Raw genomic sequence first — 19,410 nt, 5'->3', positions numbered from 1 at the left:
AGATAGCTTAAACTAGCCAAAGTACTGCTATCATTTATGCGCGTCATTGCCCCAATGATGCAAGTCTTGCTTGCACCCCCTACATGCCTCATGCACACAGGCTATGTGACATACTCTTTTGGCACCTATTGATGTTGATCTCGCATCTTTGGCCATTTCCAAACCCTGTTTGGACCATGCATTAGTATGGCCTGCAACTCTGAATGCATCATGCATTTCTGGCCTTGGCCAAGTTGCAGATAATGCGCCACCTTTGCGCATTATTACTAGGCCGCTTGACGGACTAGTCATGCTTAACCATGATGTATTGTAGATTGAAGGAACTTGCAGTAAAACTTACAAAGGAATCATGAGCGAATAAACAACACTAGATTATAAGGTCTTTTCTAGAAATAAAAGCTATTAAGGAAAACATTCATGATATGCATGCAATAAATTACTTTTTATGTAGTAAACCTGGTGGATTATGCATTGCCCTAAAAAATCAATGCAGTAATACCCTGCTATCAAATTAGTCCTTCATCTAGTTTTATTTTAGATATTTTAACATCTGATAAAATGAAATCGCTACCCTTCCTCCAACATGATGCCTATTGCTTCTCTTTATATATTCAATTCAGGTGACAAATATATTTTGGCGGACTTAGACGATCTAAATCAAAAAATTATGTGATCTACTATTAAAATATTATAGAAAATGATAATCAATGGTAACTCACAAGAATATCATAGAACAAGTCTAGATAGATTCTATAGCATCTTGAAATCTGTATTTCAATAGATAAACGTTATATACAATCGATATTGAATTTTTATCAAATCTTGTATCTGATCAATAATTCTTGTCAATCCAAGAGAAGGACATGGATGATAATTTTATAACCGATCAAATCAAGATACAATTTCCAAAGATATCAAAGAAAAGATAAATTTGCATGTGCACCACGAAAACCAAAGTGAAGTTTTTCAAAGTGTCATTTAGTTATCGAAGTTCCTTAGGTGATCGGGACAAAATTTGCACCAAAATAAATAATGTTTACAGGGATTTGAGATTCTTTGTTGTCCGAAAGTCTCCAATACATAGTAATCGATCAAGTCTATGTGGTTTTAAATGTAAGCAACAGTTTCATGAAACCTAAATAACTCTCAGTGTTGCTAAGTTTAAGTTCTTTTCTCAGATACAAAAAGTTTATTTCTTATGAAATTTCTTTACATTGAGGTCTTTTTTTCCATAGTTTGAAGTGTTGAAACAATTAGGCATCAAGTAATCACGTAGCATAAGTAAATTACTTTCAAACATAACTTTAAACTGCTTAAGTTAGGTGTTGATAGGTGATTCCGTGATCCAACCTTAATAACAACAAGATATGTTTTAATGGGGAGAAGAAGATTGCTTTCATTAGTAATCTCCTTCATTTTATAGTCATCTCTCTCCTTGGTATTATTACCAAGCTCCTCCTTTAAAAGGTATTTGCAAGTATATCCTTCCTTCCTTTCTAAGGCGAACTTGACTCTTTGGTCTTCCCTCTTGAACTAGAACCTTGACTTTTCTTAATTAATCATTGATAACTCCTCTCTTTAGGCCCAAATTACCTTAAGACCACTACAAAATTATCATTATTCCCCTTATAGGTTTAGTTCTTATGTAGTTGTTTTTAGGGTATCAACATTAGGCATGCAAATTCATAATTGCAACTACGCAAATCAAAATCCATAACTTGGTTTAAAAGTTAGATCAATTCTTGCAAGAACTAAAAATGTTTGTCATGCGAGAAGAATAACAATCATAAGTGTGTGAAATGTTCATCTTGAAAACAAATAAGGAAAGTGCACCAAACCTAAGAAATTTTTTTTGTTCGGTTACACTTTGGTTTCGGGAACTCAATTGAATTCAGAGTTCATGAACTTCAGGATTCGGTTAGGTACACGAAACCAAAAGGTTTGGTTCGCGATTTCAAGTGATTTTAAAGTTCAAGAACTTCTCATTACTTGTAGATTCGAGAACTCAAATGATTTTGGAGTTTAGAAATATCAAGTATCAACTAGGTTCGCGAACTCAGGTAATTTTTGGAGTTCAAGAACTTCCGACGACATGTTGGTTGGCGAACTCAGCAATTAGATTCTCAAAATCAAATGCACAAGTTCATAAAATTTTCTCACTTAGTTCGTTATTTCAAAATACATCAAGCCGAAACATGAATTTGAAAATTTACCAGACAATTGACATTGGTTTCTCTGTACCATAATCTTTTTTTGCAATTCGATCATTTACTAAAGTCTTCGACTTGCATGATGCATCTTCGAAGCCTTTATTTTGTAAAGAACATCAGTAGCTAAAAGCCATAAGCAACCCTTCAAACTTTTTGATTTTATTTTTACTCAACCTCTAGAGTTAATTCAAATGAATGTTTGGGATCCTTAACATATTGCTTCCTTTTAAGGGTACAAATATTATGTTAACATAATTTACGATAATTCAAAATTTTGGTGGATTTATCCTCTCTCGGTCAAATCTAACTTTCAGACAATCTTTATTCATTTCAAACATTAATTTGAGATATCTCTTGGATATTCAGTAAAGACGGATCATGAAAAAGCGGGGATATAACAACCACACCCAATAATTCGTTCGGTAATCTGTATGGACTAAACTCCAATACAATTCTGAGAGCACCAACTTAAAAGTGAGCTCAATCAAGAGATATATCTATATATCTCAATGCAATCAGAAAAGCGAACAGATAGAAATCCGTGAGACTGATTAATATGAGAAATAACTTGGACGGTACCAAAGACCAATGCCCAAGTCTCAATTAAGTTATGCCCAACAATCAAGGTTGGATTTATCAACTGATTGAACTACGCATAACCTGTGATATTTTAATTATATAAACAAATATAATGCGGAAAAGAAATAACACAGACACCAGAAATTTTGTTAACGAGGAAACTGCAAATGCAGAAAAACCCTGGGACCTAGTCCATCTTTGAACACCACATTGTATTAAGCCGCTACAGGCACTAGCCTACTACAAGTTAACTTCGGACTGTAATGTAGTTGAGCCCTAACCAAGTCTCGTACCGATTAAGGTAAAGTTGTGTTCCTTACACCTCTAGAACCACGTCGGATTCTGTGCACTTGATTCCCTTAGCTGATCTCACCCTCAACTAAGAGTTGCTACGACCCAAAGTCGAAGACTTAAAAACAAATCTTTCTCTTACAGATATGTTTATCCTTTATTCGGTTTTTGTTATGTCTTTTGGTAGAAATCAAGGTGAACAGGAACCAATTGATAATTCGGTTTTACACTCCTGAAGAGCATCCTAGACATATAAATCACCTCAAAATAGCCCAACTAATTAATAGAAAAAATTGTTGCGGAATGACAAGAGTCTGAAACGAAGAATTGTTGTGATTACTTTTTATATCTTACCTATCGGAGATAAACTTCGAGAAAATTTTAGAGAAGATATTACTCAACACGATAGAACAAGTAAGATCATAATATGCAACTACAGAGAAAATAGTTCGACCTGGCATCACAAATCCCAAATGAAGTCTTCAAGTCACTAACCTAATATGGTTTTGGGAAAACCTAGGTTTTGGGAGAATCGACTCTAGTTTGAAACTAGGAAACATGAAAGTGTTGGGATTAGGTTTTCAAGTTGCTAGAGTTCTCCCTTATATAGTATTTCAAATCAGGGTTGCTTAAAATCAAAGCTAAGATAGCTTAGTAACAAAGCATTCAATATTCACCGTTAGATGAATTCTTGATTTAAGATTCAAGCTAAGTCTGCTTAGAAATTAAGCAATTAATCTCCACCGTTAGATGGTCTTAGCTTGTTCCACACAAATGAGATATACCTTCATTTATATTTGGGTAACCGTACCTAAACGTGTATAGTGAGTTGGATCAATAACAGTTAACTGAAGTTAGCCATATGAACACTTTTGTCTTCACCATATTCATCTAACACTTCTAGATCAAATATTATGATCAATTAATCATGAAAGATAATCAAATGAATCAAATTTTGTTTCAAATAGAATTGTTCAATTGTTCATTATCTCATACAAATATATATTAACAAATTGAAACAAAATCGGATTGATTTGTAATCATACAAAGTACTTATACAAGAATCAATTCATGAACATTGAGCAACGGTTTGCAAAGATTGCATTCCTTAATATATAAATGTTTTAGCTCATGGTTATGAGAATCATATATAACCGATTTTAGAACTTAACCACTGTGTTCACAAACCAAGTACGCGAACAGCAGCTCCGGACCTTGGCCTGTCCAGCCGTTCGCAAATCAGGTTCGCAAACAGCCGTCCCGGACCCAACTCAGGTAGAACCGTTCACATACTAGATACGCAAACAAGGTTCTCGGACCTTCACAAGTAAAAACGTTTGCATACTGGGTACACAAACAAGGTTCCCCGAACTGAATTATACCAATATAGTTCGCATACCAGGTATGCATACCGTGACATAGGTAATTGTTCTAAACTCTCATTTCAATCATGAAACATCCTTAGAAGACGACAATGGTAATCTCATGCTTACCATTAGCTTCAATTAATTTTCAAGTGATTGAATGATCAATACAAACTTTCCATGTTAACATCAAATGAATGTCTCACACTAATCATATAAGATGTTCAAGGTAATTTTCACATGATCATCTTTTGACTTAATATTTAGTTTCCAACAAATAAAATGTTTCCAACTAAACTTGTCAAGAATATGATGAAAATAGTTAAAGCAAAAAGCTTCTAACACATATTTCGAGAATAAATAATCAGATAAACTCAGCTCAAAATATCAAATGTGTATAATATAAAATTTTATATAGATATACGACTTAATCTCATTAGAAAATATAATATAGACTTCTGAGTGATAGATATGTTTTAGTCTACACATACCTTTTGTTGACAAGCTCCCCTCAGTAGATCTTCGTCTTCATTTGGTGAACGACGTGAAGTCTAAATCTCAACTACACATTCTATCCTAATCTGAGACATAGCTATAAGTAGACTAGAAATCAAGTATATAGTTTTGATTAACTAAACTTGACAAACAAGATTGAGATAACAATGCTTGCGAGTTCGACTAGCAGTGCTCTAACAATCTCCTTATTTGTCAATTTTAGTGACAAAACTATCAATACATATAGATTACAATATAAATAAACTTTGTAGTTTCTCATCCAACATGCTTGATTTCCTCGGCTCTTCAAAATTCCTTGAATTCTTCGTTGTTCAAAGTACTCCAGCGATTTTGAACGTGTTCAACTCAGCATCATTGTTGTTGAAGATCCGTAACCATAACAATAAGAAAACAAATGTTCTCAATCATTGTTATACAGTGTCATAGTATTATCATATCGAATCAAAGTCCAATTGCATCACAAGTTTGAAATAATACTATGGTGATATCACTCCCCTTTAGTCAATACTTTCATCTCACAATGAATACCACTCCCCTTTACATAATAATCCGCAAAACCATATGTATGTTGTGTGAATTACCAACTAATTCTCCCCCTTTTTGTCAATATAAATTGGAAAAGGTACGAAAACTACGGGATCATAATGGAATTCTCAAAGAGATAATTCATGACTAAAAGAGAATATATCAACATTGGTTCGATGATTTCACATAGTCGAAACTTAATGTATTCATCAGGCATACAAAATCATAAGTTTTCATGTCCCCACACTCAAGAAATTATTTAAGATACACAATCATACATCGATACTCAGTAAATATTCTACTTAGTAAATATTATATGTTGAATCCAATCAGGTAAGATGTTTGATTCATTAAATTCCTTAATTTTACAACTGCTCTTTAAGTAATGCTATGGATTTGTAGAAATCTGAAAAGTGGAAATTTTACAACTGTTTTTCTATATATTTGCGATAAAGCCCAACATACCAAAATGTTCTTCGAATGATCAAGCAATACTGTTATTTTGATTTTGAAAGTAACTCAGATTTTATTGTTGTTTTATCTGTGCTAATGTCATTAATATATGATTGATTGATACAGGTTTTTGTGATTCAGGTTGGTGGAAAAGGGCAATAGTTAGAGTAAGGACTCAAGGTTTTTTTTTTCTTCTTCAATGGCTTGGATTAGCTATAATGTGGTGAAATGGCTTGGCTTAGCTCTAGAGGGAACACATCTCTTCCGCTCAATAATTAAGAAGTATCTGACGAAAATTCAGTTTTTGTATCCTAATCAAAGTCACAAAATTGACGGGTACGAAACTAAGTTTCCGTATGCTTATTAATGTTTGTTTGACCTTCTTTTTTTTTGCACCCCTCTAACATTCGATCATAGCCATTCATTATTTTTAAAGGATCTATCTTCTCCACCATCGGATTGCAACGGATAATTTGGCAAAAATGTTTATAAATAGAAACTAGTTTTATTTCATATCACTCCAAATCATCTTCATACAACTTAATTTTTCCATTCAAATCTCCTTAGATCATCTTGTCAACTTAATAGGTTCTTCCATTTTTCTTGTATGTCTCATTTAGACAAAAATGTCGCAAACTAAATCGAGAAAGAAATATTATATTCTTGACGACAAAGATCTTGTTATTGCATTTGGTGTTTTAGAGAGAGAACATATCATGTGTATAAGAGTACGCATTGGGAAAAGGTTTTAGAATGATTTGTACAAGTTTGTGGTTGAAATCCTTATAATTGTACTGTAAATGGAATTCAAAGTAGATTCAGCATTATCAAGAAGCAAATTGATGATTTTCTAGATTTCTTGCAATTGTTGACATAAATAATCCGAACTTATATCATAATAGTTGGGTATGTTATCTAAACTTGTCCACAACACTTGTTATATTTTTTTGTTTATATTTTTATTTATGTTAACTTACGTGGGTTATAATGGCGTTTAACGGAATTTTTTAAGGAATACAAGAAAGCCTTCGGTTGCCAAGAAGAATTTGAGATGCTTAAAGACATTAGAAATGTAATACAGTATCAGAATGAAGAGATGGAGGAAAATGTGTGTATTACATCTTTTTCAAGACAATACCCTAGTAATACCCCAAATCTATTTTTAAATCAATCCCAAAATACTCAAAATCCATCTTCAAGCCAAGTTCCTCAAACCCCATTTGAATATCAATTTTGACTATCAATTTTAAAATTTGAATAAAAATAAATAGTTACATAGCAGGCAAGCGAGCAACAAACTGCGCCGCCAACCCTTTTTGAATTGCAAAATCTATCCTATTAAAAATAAAATCTCGTGAACCAGGAGTCATGACATTGTTGTGCATGAGTTTCTGAACCCTCTACCAATCAATATCTTGTGTTTAGCAGCGCTTGTAGTATCTCTCTTCAACAAGGAAATCCAACCATTACCAATCAATATATAACGCATAGATCGTTGTTTCCTGGAGGAAGGAATGCCGAGAATGTACCCGATAAACGCAAATCAAGAGCTCAACTTAGAAGGACCACAACCAATAAAAAGTTCTTTCAAATAAGCACACCTACTATACCATTATCTCAAAAATTATACATGAGCAATGCGGGTACTAAATTTGTTGAATATCTCAAGATAAAATAATTGGCCTTCGCTATAACGTAGCTCTAAGAAAGTAAAATGAACTACCATAGGCTTGGCCCAAGAAATAAAATGGCTTGAAACCATTACAAATGTCAATTCATTCGCGGAATCATACAAATATGGTATACAATTTTTCCTTTTTATGTTTTTTCTTTCCCAAAACTCAAAATTTACAATTTGCCACGATTACAAGTTTTTCTCATTGTTGATCACAATGTGAGCAAAATTACATGTGAATAAAATTATGAGGTGTTACTTATTTCCCCAAAATTTCATGATTTATATGGGTTGATCAGCTCTACTAACGGTTGATACCAGTCCATATAGGACAAAAAAATCCTAGCGATCCAGACCATTGGATCGATGGACTGGTATCCCCCGTCAGCCCATATAAATCATGCAAAAAAAAAAAAAAAATATAACTAGTGGAGACCGTAACCTGTGTTTTATCTTTTCAATTTCTGATTTCCATAATCACTACTATTGAACTTGTAAAAAGTAGTTGCGGGCACGTACCTAACCAAACTACTTTCTTGTAGGGAAATACGAGCAGTTAGTTAAAAAATGGGCTCTCAAGAGCCTAATAACTAACTTCAACCAATAACTAGAAAAAGAGAGCAAATATTGTAACGTGAATACCCCCACCATTTTTCTACATACCTGGTTAATACAGACAAACCGGATAGAGCAGTTTCCAATTATTAAATCAACCACCAAAATAAAGAGGAGACGTAGAAATCATAATAAGATCCCTTTTACCAACACACAATCTACTACCAAATCATACTACTAGTTGAATTCTATTATATAAAACCTAGAGAGGGCATACATAACCCTTATATGCAATATATGTGTGGAAATTCTGTGTTTTTTCCATTTGACTACTCTTAAAATAAATATCCCATTCCAGAGCCTCTCTTTAAGAAAAGTAATATTTTTATTTCTAAATAAATGTGAAAAATGAAGATATCATTTTTCTGAAACGGAGGGAGTATCGAAAATCCTAAACGGCAATCAGGATAACTCATAAAACTTAGATGACAATATCGTAGTATCATATTTTCTTAACCTTTCAAGAAATTGGGAGTCTTGAAATGGCGATCTGAAACAATTACTCCATAGCCTAATGGTACTATCTCACGATTCTCACTAGGGCTGAACATGGTTTCGGTTTTCCGCTGGAATCGGACCAAACCAGACCAATTAGGAAGAAACCAAACCGAACCATTTACTAATGGATTGGTTACGGTGTAGAAAGTGGAAAACCGATAGTGTTGGTTTTGGTTTGGTTTGACCTCTAAAACCGAACCAAAAACCATTGGAAAACCGATTAGTTTTTAAACTTAGTTTCTACCGTTGATTTACAAGTATTAGATTCTACCCATTGATTTAGAGGATAAATAGAAACTCTAAATCTAATATTTCATTATGATACTCTTCGTCTTTCTCTTTCTCTTTCTCCTTCTCTCAGTCCCCTCTCCACCCCCAACTACAGCCGCTGCTACTCGACTTTTTTCTTCCTGTCTTCCTTCTTTTTTATTTCTCAATAACTAAATTAAGATATATTATATATCTTCTTTTGATCTCTAGAATTAGAGTAAGTTTTAACTATTCTTGATATTTTATTTTATTTATTTATTTGTCTGTAAATTTGTGTAAACCAATACTATCGGCAACTACGATTTTTTTATATGTAAATTTGTGTAATATTTTTTTTGTTCGATATAATTATTGGTTAACCAAAAGTCACTGGGACAAACCGAAACCATTTGAAACCGAACCAATGGTTAATGGATTGGTTTGGTTTAGATTTTTAGAAACCAACAATATTGGTTTCGGTTTTGGTTTGGCTAAAAACCGAACCAAAACCGACCATGAACAGCCCTAATTCTCACCTACGTCCATTTTGATGATTTTTAAGGCCATATAGGACTTGACTTTAGGCATGATGCTGCTGCCTAGTTGCTAACGGCTGTACGCCTGTACCAGTCACAAGAAAAGAAGCGAGGGAACCAGTGGGTCCAGCTTGCCGTTTCCGTGTGGGTCCAAATGTGGCCCAAATTAATAAACAACCGACTGGGTCCAAACAACATTAGATATGGTTCGTTTTAAGACCCCAGAATCCGAATCACGTCACGAATAGATCCAAAACTAATACGCACTGTCAATTGACCATTAGATCATAGTTCAAAGTCTTGCATCACGGAAAACATCTAACGGTGTAAAAAGTAAAGTAAGACTGGTCAGCATTGACCCTAGTTAGTAAGTTCGCGAATGATTCGCGAATCATTCGCGAATTTTTCCGTATCACGAATTTTACCGTTTTATTCGCGTACGTTTGCAACTCCGAACCCAAATCGCGTATTATGTGGCATTCCCGGATTATTCGCGAACCGTTCACGAATTTTACGTATTCCGAATGATACGTCCGCTTAATTCGCCATAAATTCTTTAGCTTTTACTTTTCAAAAACTCCACTTTTTGGGCTTTACTGCCTTCCGAGCATACACGACCGAATATTAGACGTGTTGTAATTTTTATGAAACAAAAACGACTGAAGAGATTTGAAGGTGAAGGTGAGAGAGATCTCAAACTCACTAACCAAGCATCTAAACCACCATACGACGTCCTCTTGGATAACTAATGTTGTATATATTATTAATATCATCATATTAAGTTTATTTTTTCTTTAGATAACTCACACATATGCATAAAAATTGGTCTATGACCTTATAAATACAAATTATTTGTTATATATAGATACCGAATTTTCAGAGCCGAACTCACATTTATAAATCGAATTATACACGTACGTATGCCTTTCCGAATTACTGACGAATCACGTTCCGCTGACCGAATTTTGGACCGAATCTGGATTTTACAAAATCGTATAATACTCGTACGTTTGCCGTTCCGTACGTTTGCCGAATCCCGAATTACTAACTAGGGCATGGACTGAAGGCTGGAGCTAGTGTGCATATAAAGGTTTTGCGCACCTCACGCGTTTTCAAAAGATCTCAGGGCCCGTTCCATCATCTGCGCATGTGGAGATTGATCATGAGTATCTATTGACTATTTAAGTAGTTACTTCAGTTGTTTGATTTGTCTTATCATAGGTATACACGTGTGCATCTCTTAACGCATTGGATTCTTTTTGGAAATATGTTGCTTAGATTTTGGTTGCTGAACTAACCATGTTTGTGTCTTTATTATTTTTTTCACCTACTCTTCCATGGAGTGCAAGAACTCACAGTAAATATGCAGTTAACTACTCCTGACATGCAGAGTGGAGATGATAATGGAGACAAGCGTTGGAAAAAACCTACTTTCAGCGGGGATCATGAACCAAACAATTATAGAAATAAACATTTTGGTGAAGTTTCTTATCAACAACAAGTGTTAAAAAGAAGAGTATGATTAAAACTCACTGTAGGGGTTAATAACTTTAGTTAGTTTAACAGTATTCGGTAGATGAGGTTCACCATCAATGCATCAACTGCTTTTAGCTTCCAAAAACTCTACTACTACTGGCACTATTACTTACCAGTTACCAGTGTGGGTCAGTCTGGTCACTTCGGGTGCAATCACAGTTTTTCTATGTTCTCTAACCTAGTCCCCAGTGTGACCTTCTATTCATCCAACAAGTATTGAGAACATAACTACACATCGGTACACCATACAGAACAATGCAAAAAGTTACCAATTGATCCGAAAGTTTTTGGCAGAACTGAACAAAAATACATCCAAAATGAGGCAGATCCAGCATCAAGTAACCATGAAATATTGAAATGTGCGCAAAAATCTTTATCATGACAAGACAAACTCTAACTTCTTCATCGGCACCCTCGGGTAATGATGGAACGGGATTAGACTATCAAGTGAATTCACATATGCGATTTCTACAAGAGAAAATGCTACAGGCTACAGCATTACAGTTAGTTGGTTAGAAAGGGTAGATGGGGTACACTTTCCATTTTTTCCACCATCACCCACTTCATTGCAAATTCATCACTAAGCTCTTCGCATTTTGATGTTAAGAGGAATTTCCTTGTAAGACTGAACTTTAACAGCTGCACTTCGCATTGGTCGTCCAATTGATGCTCTTCGTGGTTCAGGAGTTTCAACCATGAAGGCACTTGATACCTTTTTCGCCTCTTTTACAGTTGTGGAGTCTGACGAAGTTGCACCACTTTCCTTCATTTGTTCATCAAGCAGTAAGCAAACTGGAAATTTCGCATCCTCTATTTCGAATAAATCTTCAGCAGGCTCTGGCTGTTGAGGTTGAAGTCTAGTAGATTGCCTTCGCTGCTGAACCCTGATAATCATATAACGACCCAAAACAAATATAAAATGAGAATCCAGAAATGTTCACTATAGGACAAACTAACTATATCTTTTACTATACTCGGACAAACCTTTTGCCTTCAGCCTTTTCATCAGTAGGTTCTTCAGGTACCTCGGGCTTAAAGGCAGAAGATTTCCTTCTCAAACAACGTCTGATTTAACAAGGACATTAAAAGAGTGTTACAGGTCATACTTAGTAAAGGGTTTCAGTGGAAGTTTCATAGAGCAATGCAAAAAAAAGTAAAACCCAAAGAAACCTTTTATTGTCCGCCTTTTCTTCATTAGCTTCTGTTTGTTCGGGTTCAGAAACAGCAGAATGCCTTGGAAAATAAGAAATTTCAGTGTCAGAAGCTAGAGAAAGAATCTCAAATATGTATATTAGGAAATTAAAAACAAATTACTGCAACTCTGAGATGCATTTGTAACATAAGTTAAAAACCTTTTATCGTCAGCCTTATCCTCCATTACTGCTTCTTTCGTCACAGCAGAAGACTCTACAGCTGCAAGCAGATCGATCATCATTACTTCGACTTACAACAACTAAAACAAGAAAATAACTAACACAAAAACTTAAGGTTCGAGCAGTTACGGTGATTTCTCGATTGTCGCCTCCTGTTGGAATTTGAAGGTCCTTTAAGCTCGGTCTTATCCTCCATTACTACTTCGTCCATCACTGCAGGAGACTCTACAGCTGCAAGCCAATCATTCACCATTACTTCAGCTTGCAAATAATATAACAAAAAGGAATTATATGATAAAAGATTCCAGGTTTGAGCAGTTACAATGAACTCTTGATTGGCGCCTCCTATTGGAATTTGAAGGTCCCTTAACCTCAACCTTACACTCGGTAGTTACTTCGTCCATAGCCGAAGAAGGCTCCACAGCTGCAAGCAAATAACTCATCAATCATCATTAGGTTACAAATAATACAACAGAAAAGAACAAAAATAAAAGGATCCAAGGTTCAAGAGGTTACAATGAATTTTTGATTGCCGCCTTCCCTTTACCCCCACAGTCTTCTTATTGACTTCCTGCAATTTGGACAGTTGAACAAGGGTATAATAGATGAAAGAACACAAAACATCATAAAAATATGAGAGTTCAGTGAAGTAGTACCTCAGTATGGGCCTTTTGACATGGTTCATTCTCCGTCCTCTCCTGCAAAATAGGTATAGACTGCTGAGTAAAGACTATCCTATGATAGAAGCTAAAAATGGCAACAACAACTAGCAAAGATACTTCTGGCACTCACCTGAAGTTGCAAACTTTTCACAATAGCATTCCTACATCCAAGCTCGTGCTGCATTGCTTTAAGCTATGTACAGAAATAACCAAAAAATTTGAATGCATAGAGGTCACACAATAAGAAGATCTAAAGGAATGTTCACAACTTGAGTATTTAAAAACTTACTCTATCTTTGCCTATGTTCACTTCCTGCAAATTTCAACAACAACATTCAATCAGTGCTCACCAAACATCAAACAAAGGATTTATCTAATATTCTGAAGCAACAAAAACTGTATGACACAGAATGTGGTAATAAAACTGACCATTAACATCTTACTGTTTGCTTGAGCAAGATGCCAGTTCTGCTGCTGCAGTTTCTGCATAGTTTCTCGCATTTTTTTTATCTCGATTCCAGCCATCGCACTATATTTACTGTTAATTAAAATCAAGAAAACCCAAGAACAAGTAGAACATAAAGACAGGAAACTTAAATTCCAAAAATAGCTCCATTAAATTTCCATTTAGAACAACAATATGTGTAAAACTAACAACTTGACCATTATAAAAAGGATACTTTCTTTCTGCAATAACCTTCCGAAGCGCCACATTTTCCTGAGACAAATGTTCCAGAAGAGTTCAAACAACTGACCTAAAGCAGATATGAAGGAGTACACAAAAAATAAATCCAGTGGAAAAAAGAAGAGCAAAAGCTATACCTTAAGCAGCTGTTCAATGTAATCCCTCTCTGAGCATGAACCAACAAGTTTCTGCTTCTCATCTTGGTGGGGTGAACTTAATGAATTAGTTATATCAGAGAGCCTTTTACCACCCAAACCCCCCAAAGACTGTTGCTTTAAGACTTTATCTCCATTCATCTTCCCTAAATATAGAAGCAAATCAAGTAAATGATCAGATACGAAATTGGGGATTTTCAACTCCACCTATTTCATAAAACCTTGAAAAAGAATTGGGGGTATCCATAAACACCTAGAACAAAAAGACATGGTGCGAGAGAAAAACTAAACCAAGTACATGATCAATCAAAACCAAATTGATATCTAGGATTTCGCGGTTCGATTGATAATTAGGGTTTCGCGGTTCAAAACCCTAGAGAAAGTAATGCAATCGCAGTTCAGCGTTTGATATTCAGATATAAAGAAGGAATTAACATCATATACATATATACGATCTAAAAACTGTGATCACGAAAATGAGAACTAGGGTTTAAATCTGTACCTCCAATCCCGCAATTCTCAGTATCAAGAACGAAAAACTCTTTCCTAGCCATTGGTGAGGGAGAGCATAAACAACCCTAATTTCTTCGCTCTCTTTCTCTCTTCTGAAAAAAAGTAAACCCTAACTATACCGAAGAAGGGGGTGATGAAGAAGGAAAAAGAATGAGCAAGAAAATTTTTGAGGAGATGATGAGGAACGAATGGAAGCGGAAGCAGGAGGAGAGGAGCCAAAAATGCAAAATTGCACTCTAGAAAGGTATTAAGAGGCTGGAAACTACGACGGCTCTACGAACCTAATTTAAACGCTAAAATCAACTCCGAACCTTAGAAATCTATGGGACCCTTACAGGTATGGATACAGATCAACTGTTCCGATCTGATTTTAAACGTTGCAGTACTTGATGTGTCCAATCTAGATCTTTGGATAGTTGAGCCAACAGCGTGGCAACATGGTTCGTACTAGTAATATCAATATCGAGTACCGACGGAAACAGCCGAAACTTGTTCTTCGGTATACTGAGACGATACAGTGATACGGTCATATCAACTAATATCAAAAGCTACGGCTGCAAGTGGCCGAACATACAGAAACTGATGACACCAGAGGTTGTGTAAAGAGAGGGAATCCACGGTAAGATTTGTTACATGCAATCTAAGTTCAATTTTCAATCAAATTGACCGGCAGTAGAATTTGTATCTTTACGAAATAAGATAGCCCAGCTGTTTTTTAATTATATTTTTAGAGCTTTTTGTGAGAGAGTTCAAGCTTTAAACTTCTGGAACATGAAAATTGAATAACATCTTAGCTGTAGAAAGCGGAAGAAATAAAAAGAACAAAAAGTCTTCCGAGCATTTGAATGCTACTTTTTTGGGGTTTTTTTCAGTTGCCCAAGACAAGGAACAAAACAAGTGCCTCATGCACCTAGACCTGAATAATTACACTTTGCTAAATATATTAACAAACATTAATGCAACAACCCATTAATGCAACAAAAAAAGTTATCCAAAATTCTAACAAAAAAAAGTAGCATCCTTGAAACAACCCATCAGTATACTTTGAGGTAATCACATCTGTGGCACCTGCTGATTGCAATATCCTCTGCCAACAATCAAGAATGGCTTCATTGGGCATCTTCAAATGAGATCCATCTCTCAAAAAAATAAGTTTATAACTCTAAATTTGTTGCTCCAAGTAGTCTCTGTGTCATTAATAGAGACTTAACTGAGAAAACTCGATCGTAAAATCATGTCATTCCTCAGAATAAAAAATCCAACTAGGGATCTAGATGCGTGGAAAATCTAAAGAAATTAGCTCAATCGAAGACCAATTCTAATCAACTTCCTAACACATTTACATTTACACCCCAATATGGTACCAGAAAAGTTTTTTTTTCCAGTCAAAATACCAGTGATCATTTATACTGACCAGAGAAAAGAGTTTGTACATGATTATCTCAATTTCTTCTGCTGAAAGTGCTTTGAAGAAGGTATGAAGCTTTATTGCGTACCTGCAATTTTAAAGTTTCGACTTAATGCACTGATTCACTTAATCTATACGAGGATATCATCTATCATATTATACGACTCACCTTCGAAGCATAACACCTCATATCTGTGCTGGAAATTTGGCTAGAGCAGTTGCGAAGATAAACTCCTAACATCTGAGGAATATAGGGTTTGTCTTCCAGTGGAGGACCAAACAAAAGCCAATTCTCAGCAAGAACCAAGTATATGAACATCAGAAAAAAATCACAGTTTCTATCCTTCACATTGATGGATATGAGAAATCTAAGAATGTCTTCTCCATCAGACACCTGTAGTGAACAATGGAAACACATAGATAGATGTCAAGCCGCAATTAACCTTGCGTTACTACATCAGTGAAGTAGTCATCTGTAGAAAATATGAATCTACATAATAACTAAATACCTTTTCATCTATGGATTTTAACAATATCTGAAAGGCCAATTCACTTCTGAGGTGTTTACTACGAGCATCAACTGCAGAAATGCACTCCACAAGTCTCAAGCAGTTCAAGTCTTTATTAACTCTGTATATATGGATATGTTACCACAAAAGTTAAACACACGAGAGTTTAAGGAAAAACATGTGGACATCATAGATAAGTAGTTGTTTCCTATTGGTGATGATTACCTGCAAGCAAGAGATTTGGCTACTTTCACACGGCTGATATTCCACTCATTGTCTGTAAAGAAATTAATAACTGATACCATGCACTCATAGAAAAGTAATGACAGGCCTTCAAGTCGGCGGTCTAAATAGAAGCGAATTATAACGCAAAGACAATCTTCGGCATCAGAACCTGAGATGATACTCCATTTACTTCTGCAAAAACCATGTAAGAGTGCAACAATACATTAGTTGTTAACAAGCTTCTGTCCATCTTAAAGACAGCCAGTGATTCCACAAGTTCAAATTACCCTCTTGCAGAAGTAAAAGTGGAAGCAGTGACATTGTATATAAAAATAATTAACCTTATTGAGTTTTCCTTAACATTAACTCTAGTCGACATACCTTGCTTCACTACAAGCACCAAGAAACCTGACCCAGCATCTAATATTTTGAGGGGGGCCTTCAGAATGATCTGAGTGGAAAATTTTACCATATTAGAAAATGGAAACAAGAGAGATATAATGAAGTACCAAGAAGGTGTCGTCCACACAATAACGGAAAACGGGAAAAGCCTCAGCAACTAACCTTTGCCAACCTTATCTAAAACAGATGAGGGATCATTTGACGAATCAAGTAGGTAACCATAAGCGACCAAAGCTTTGTTTATTTCAGCATAGGTAGGCAACCAGTCAATTTGCGTTGACTCCTAAAACAAAACAATTCTGGTAACTATGACTTTCTAGACCTCCAATCAAATATTGCTTGAACTCTTCTGTAGAAGGGTCATTATCAAATTTACCTCAGCATTGGCTTGAAGAATGGAGCACCAAAATGTACATGCAGATTCACTCAATTTTTCCTTCGAGGAGTATAACACTGTTAACAAAAAATGTGATATGAGAGTCTAAGTTTGCAGGATACAGAGATGTTTGAGGTAAGGGGACAAGCTAAGGACTCACTCAGATTAAAGCACCAAGTTGCAATAGATTCTTCAACATGACCACATTTGAGAACCAATTTCAAAAGCCATCCATTTATTAGTAATCCCTGAAGAAAAGTTTCTCCTACAAGAATGAATCCACATATCAATAACGGGAACAAAATCCACATTAACAATGCCACAGATAAGGTCTAAGCAGCATTATTTGACGAAGATACATAGCAATAGAGAAACATAAAACCTTTTTCAGAGTTCAATTTGACAATTGAGTTAAGCTCATTCCTCGTGAAGGATTGTACAAGCTGGCAACTTCCAAGCTCAGGAAAAACTAGTGAGGGTGTAGCTTTCTGCAATTCGAAGTATATCTCAACAAATTATGCACAGTTTAATTATTCTTCTTAGAAAGGAAAAAAAGCACAAAATGTAAGATTGGCATAGAGACTAGACAAGTTCCAATTATTTCCTGTAACTGGGTCTAACAACAATTACCTGATCACCGAAAACACTTACACCCCAATATGGTATCTCAAATTCAGCTTTTATTCCAGACACCTACATATTGCTTAGAATCAATAGAATGCATAAACAAATTCACACGGGACAAGCGGATTAAGTTTGCAAGAGCCGTTACCTCTTTTTCACTGTTAGCGACATGCCCTTCTAGTGTTCTGATTAATCTTGCCTCCTTGTTTCTCATTATTGTATCCTCATCATCTGAATTATATCGTTTCTTAGGTTTCGCCTTTTTAGCCCTTTTAGCCTTTTGCTGAACCTCATTACCTTGTTCCGCATAATAATCACAAAGAAGGTCATCTAGCCCAATCACTTTGTTCCTGTATCAACAAATACTTCACTTAAAATACAAACAAATATTTGTGATTGCAAATGTTTCAATCCATAATCAAGTCAGAGGAACAATAAACAGTTTGGAAACCGCGATTCATTAAAGAAATAATAATAATAATAATAACGGAACTGTAGAGAAAGAAATTGAGTGATTAGATTTAGGGTTTGTTTTTGGACAGACCTTCTTTTGGAGGAAACGGCAGTAGATACCGATGGCATGAGTAGCGAATCTTCGGTTTCAAAATCCAAGGGTTTATCATCCAAATCCATATCCATCGTCTTCTTCTAATCCTCTCTTGCTCTTCTTTGTATTCAAAAGGTTTTGAGTTTTCTGAAGCAGTTATTAAAAGAGTATATATTCCCACCGTTACTTTTTAACAGACCAGTTTCTTTTCTTTTTTTTGAAAACTGAGAGAACTAATTATTGAAATGGTTCTCATGATACTTGTCAGTCAAAGAAATAAGTAAAATGGTCCACATAACACTTGTTATCAAAAAAAATTAAAAAACAAATAGTCCCAAAAAATTAAAATAACATTTAACTTTTCCAATTAGTAAACTGGCCTATTTTTTTGAAATATTTATTTATAGAAACTGGTCTATTAATAAAGTAATGGAGTGAGTATTTGAGAAGATATAAACTTCTTTCTCTCTCTCCAGCGTTAATAAATGTCCACGTACTCACGTCTAGTCCACTTCAAATGGGCGCCAATCAACATTTTCCCCCTCTCTCAAAACCTAAATCCCGCCAATATCTTTTGAAGATTTCAAAAGAACCATAATATTGGGCATACCAAAAACTTTATAGGCATACAAAGTCATTTTCCTAACCAGGGTGTATTGATAAGGGGTGTCTAATGGGCATGCAATGACCTATACACCCTTAAACACTTCGAAAATATTGATTTATAGGCTTTAGGTTCGGCTGACTCGTGTTGATGAGTTATCAGCCGAACTTCCCGCTGTAGACTGAATTCTTTCGATCTTGTTTTGATCATAACTTCTTCGTCCAACGTCGGAATGACCTCATTCTTTTTGCGTTGTCTTCGTATTTTCATTCTCTTGAAG

The 19,410-nt window shown here is 35.2% G+C and overlaps 2 protein-coding genes across 4 annotated transcripts; both read right to left on the bottom strand.

The window, feature by feature from the left end:
• Positions 1 to 11,372: 11,372 nt before the first annotated feature.
• LOC113298692 (SHUGOSHIN 2-like) lies at positions 11,373 to 14,822 on the bottom strand. Of its 2 annotated transcripts, none has more exons than XM_026547502.1 (14): positions 14,425 to 14,822; positions 13,905 to 14,068; positions 13,763 to 13,800; positions 13,512 to 13,611; positions 13,372 to 13,395; positions 13,213 to 13,275; positions 13,077 to 13,118; positions 12,937 to 12,991; positions 12,743 to 12,844; positions 12,550 to 12,651; positions 12,400 to 12,460; positions 12,218 to 12,280; positions 12,032 to 12,112; positions 11,373 to 11,931 (listed from the first exon to the last, which is right to left on the bottom strand). In XM_026547502.1, exons 1-14 carry the CDS (start codon positions 14,474 to 14,476, stop codon positions 11,628 to 11,630), a joined length of 1,251 nt encoding a protein of 416 aa, XP_026403287.1. In that variant the 5' UTR covers positions 14,477 to 14,822; the 3' UTR covers positions 11,373 to 11,627. The 2 variants fall into 2 exon arrangements, with proteins under 2 accessions (XP_026403287.1, XP_026403285.1); XM_026547500.1 differs by having other exon boundaries at positions 13,512 to 13,620; positions 14,425 to 14,820.
• Positions 14,823 to 15,213: 391 nt separating this feature from the next.
• On the bottom strand, positions 15,214 to 18,678 carry LOC113298691. Of its 2 annotated transcripts, none has more exons than XM_026547498.1 (13): positions 18,524 to 18,678; positions 18,128 to 18,329; positions 17,986 to 18,048; positions 17,738 to 17,843; positions 17,516 to 17,620; positions 17,356 to 17,432; positions 17,142 to 17,262; positions 16,959 to 17,028; positions 16,578 to 16,769; positions 16,353 to 16,473; positions 16,013 to 16,237; positions 15,850 to 15,931; positions 15,214 to 15,622 (listed from the first exon to the last, which is right to left on the bottom strand). In XM_026547498.1, exons 1-12 carry the CDS (start codon positions 18,616 to 18,618, stop codon positions 15,878 to 15,880), a joined length of 1,431 nt encoding a protein of 476 aa, XP_026403283.1. In that variant the 5' UTR covers positions 18,619 to 18,678; the 3' UTR covers positions 15,214 to 15,622; positions 15,850 to 15,877. The 2 variants fall into 2 exon arrangements, with proteins under 2 accessions (XP_026403283.1, XP_026403284.1); XM_026547499.1 differs by having other exon boundaries at positions 15,869 to 15,931.
• Between the last annotated feature and the right edge of the window lie 732 nt (positions 18,679 to 19,410).

Source organism: Papaver somniferum, chromosome 7 (assembly GCF_003573695.1).
Source record: "Papaver somniferum cultivar HN1 chromosome 7, ASM357369v1, whole genome shotgun sequence".
Taxonomy (NCBI): domain Eukaryota; kingdom Viridiplantae; phylum Streptophyta; class Magnoliopsida; order Ranunculales; family Papaveraceae; genus Papaver; species Papaver somniferum.
Note: the sequence above shows the minus strand (reverse complement) of the source record. Positions and strands in the feature narration are given on the sequence as shown.

Excerpts from the sequence above, each read along its gene's own strand:
- LOC113298691 (XM_026547498.1), bottom strand. The coding sequence starts at position 18,618 with ATGGATATGGATTTGGATGATAAACCCTTGGATTTTGAAACCGAAGAT. Across the intron at positions 18,049-18,127 it reads TCGCTAACAGTGAAAAAGAG|GTGTCTGGAATAAAAGCTGA; the intron begins GTAACGGCTCTT and ends AGCAATATGTAG. Across the intron at positions 17,029-17,141 it reads TTTAGATAAGGTTGGCAAAG|ATCATTCTGAAGGCCCCCCT; the intron begins GTTAGTTGCTGA and ends TTTTCCACTCAG.
- LOC113298692 (XM_026547500.1), bottom strand. The coding sequence starts at position 14,476 with ATGGCTAGGAAAGAGTTTTTCGTTCTTGATACTGAGAATTGCGGGATT. Across the intron at positions 13,621-13,762 it reads AAGGTTATTGCAGAAAGAAA|TAAATATAGTGCGATGGCTG; the intron begins GTATCCTTTTTA and ends TTTAATTAACAG. Across the intron at positions 13,119-13,212 it reads TGAAAAGTTTGCAACTTCAG|GAGAGGACGGAGAATGAACC; the intron begins GTGAGTGCCAGA and ends CCTATTTTGCAG.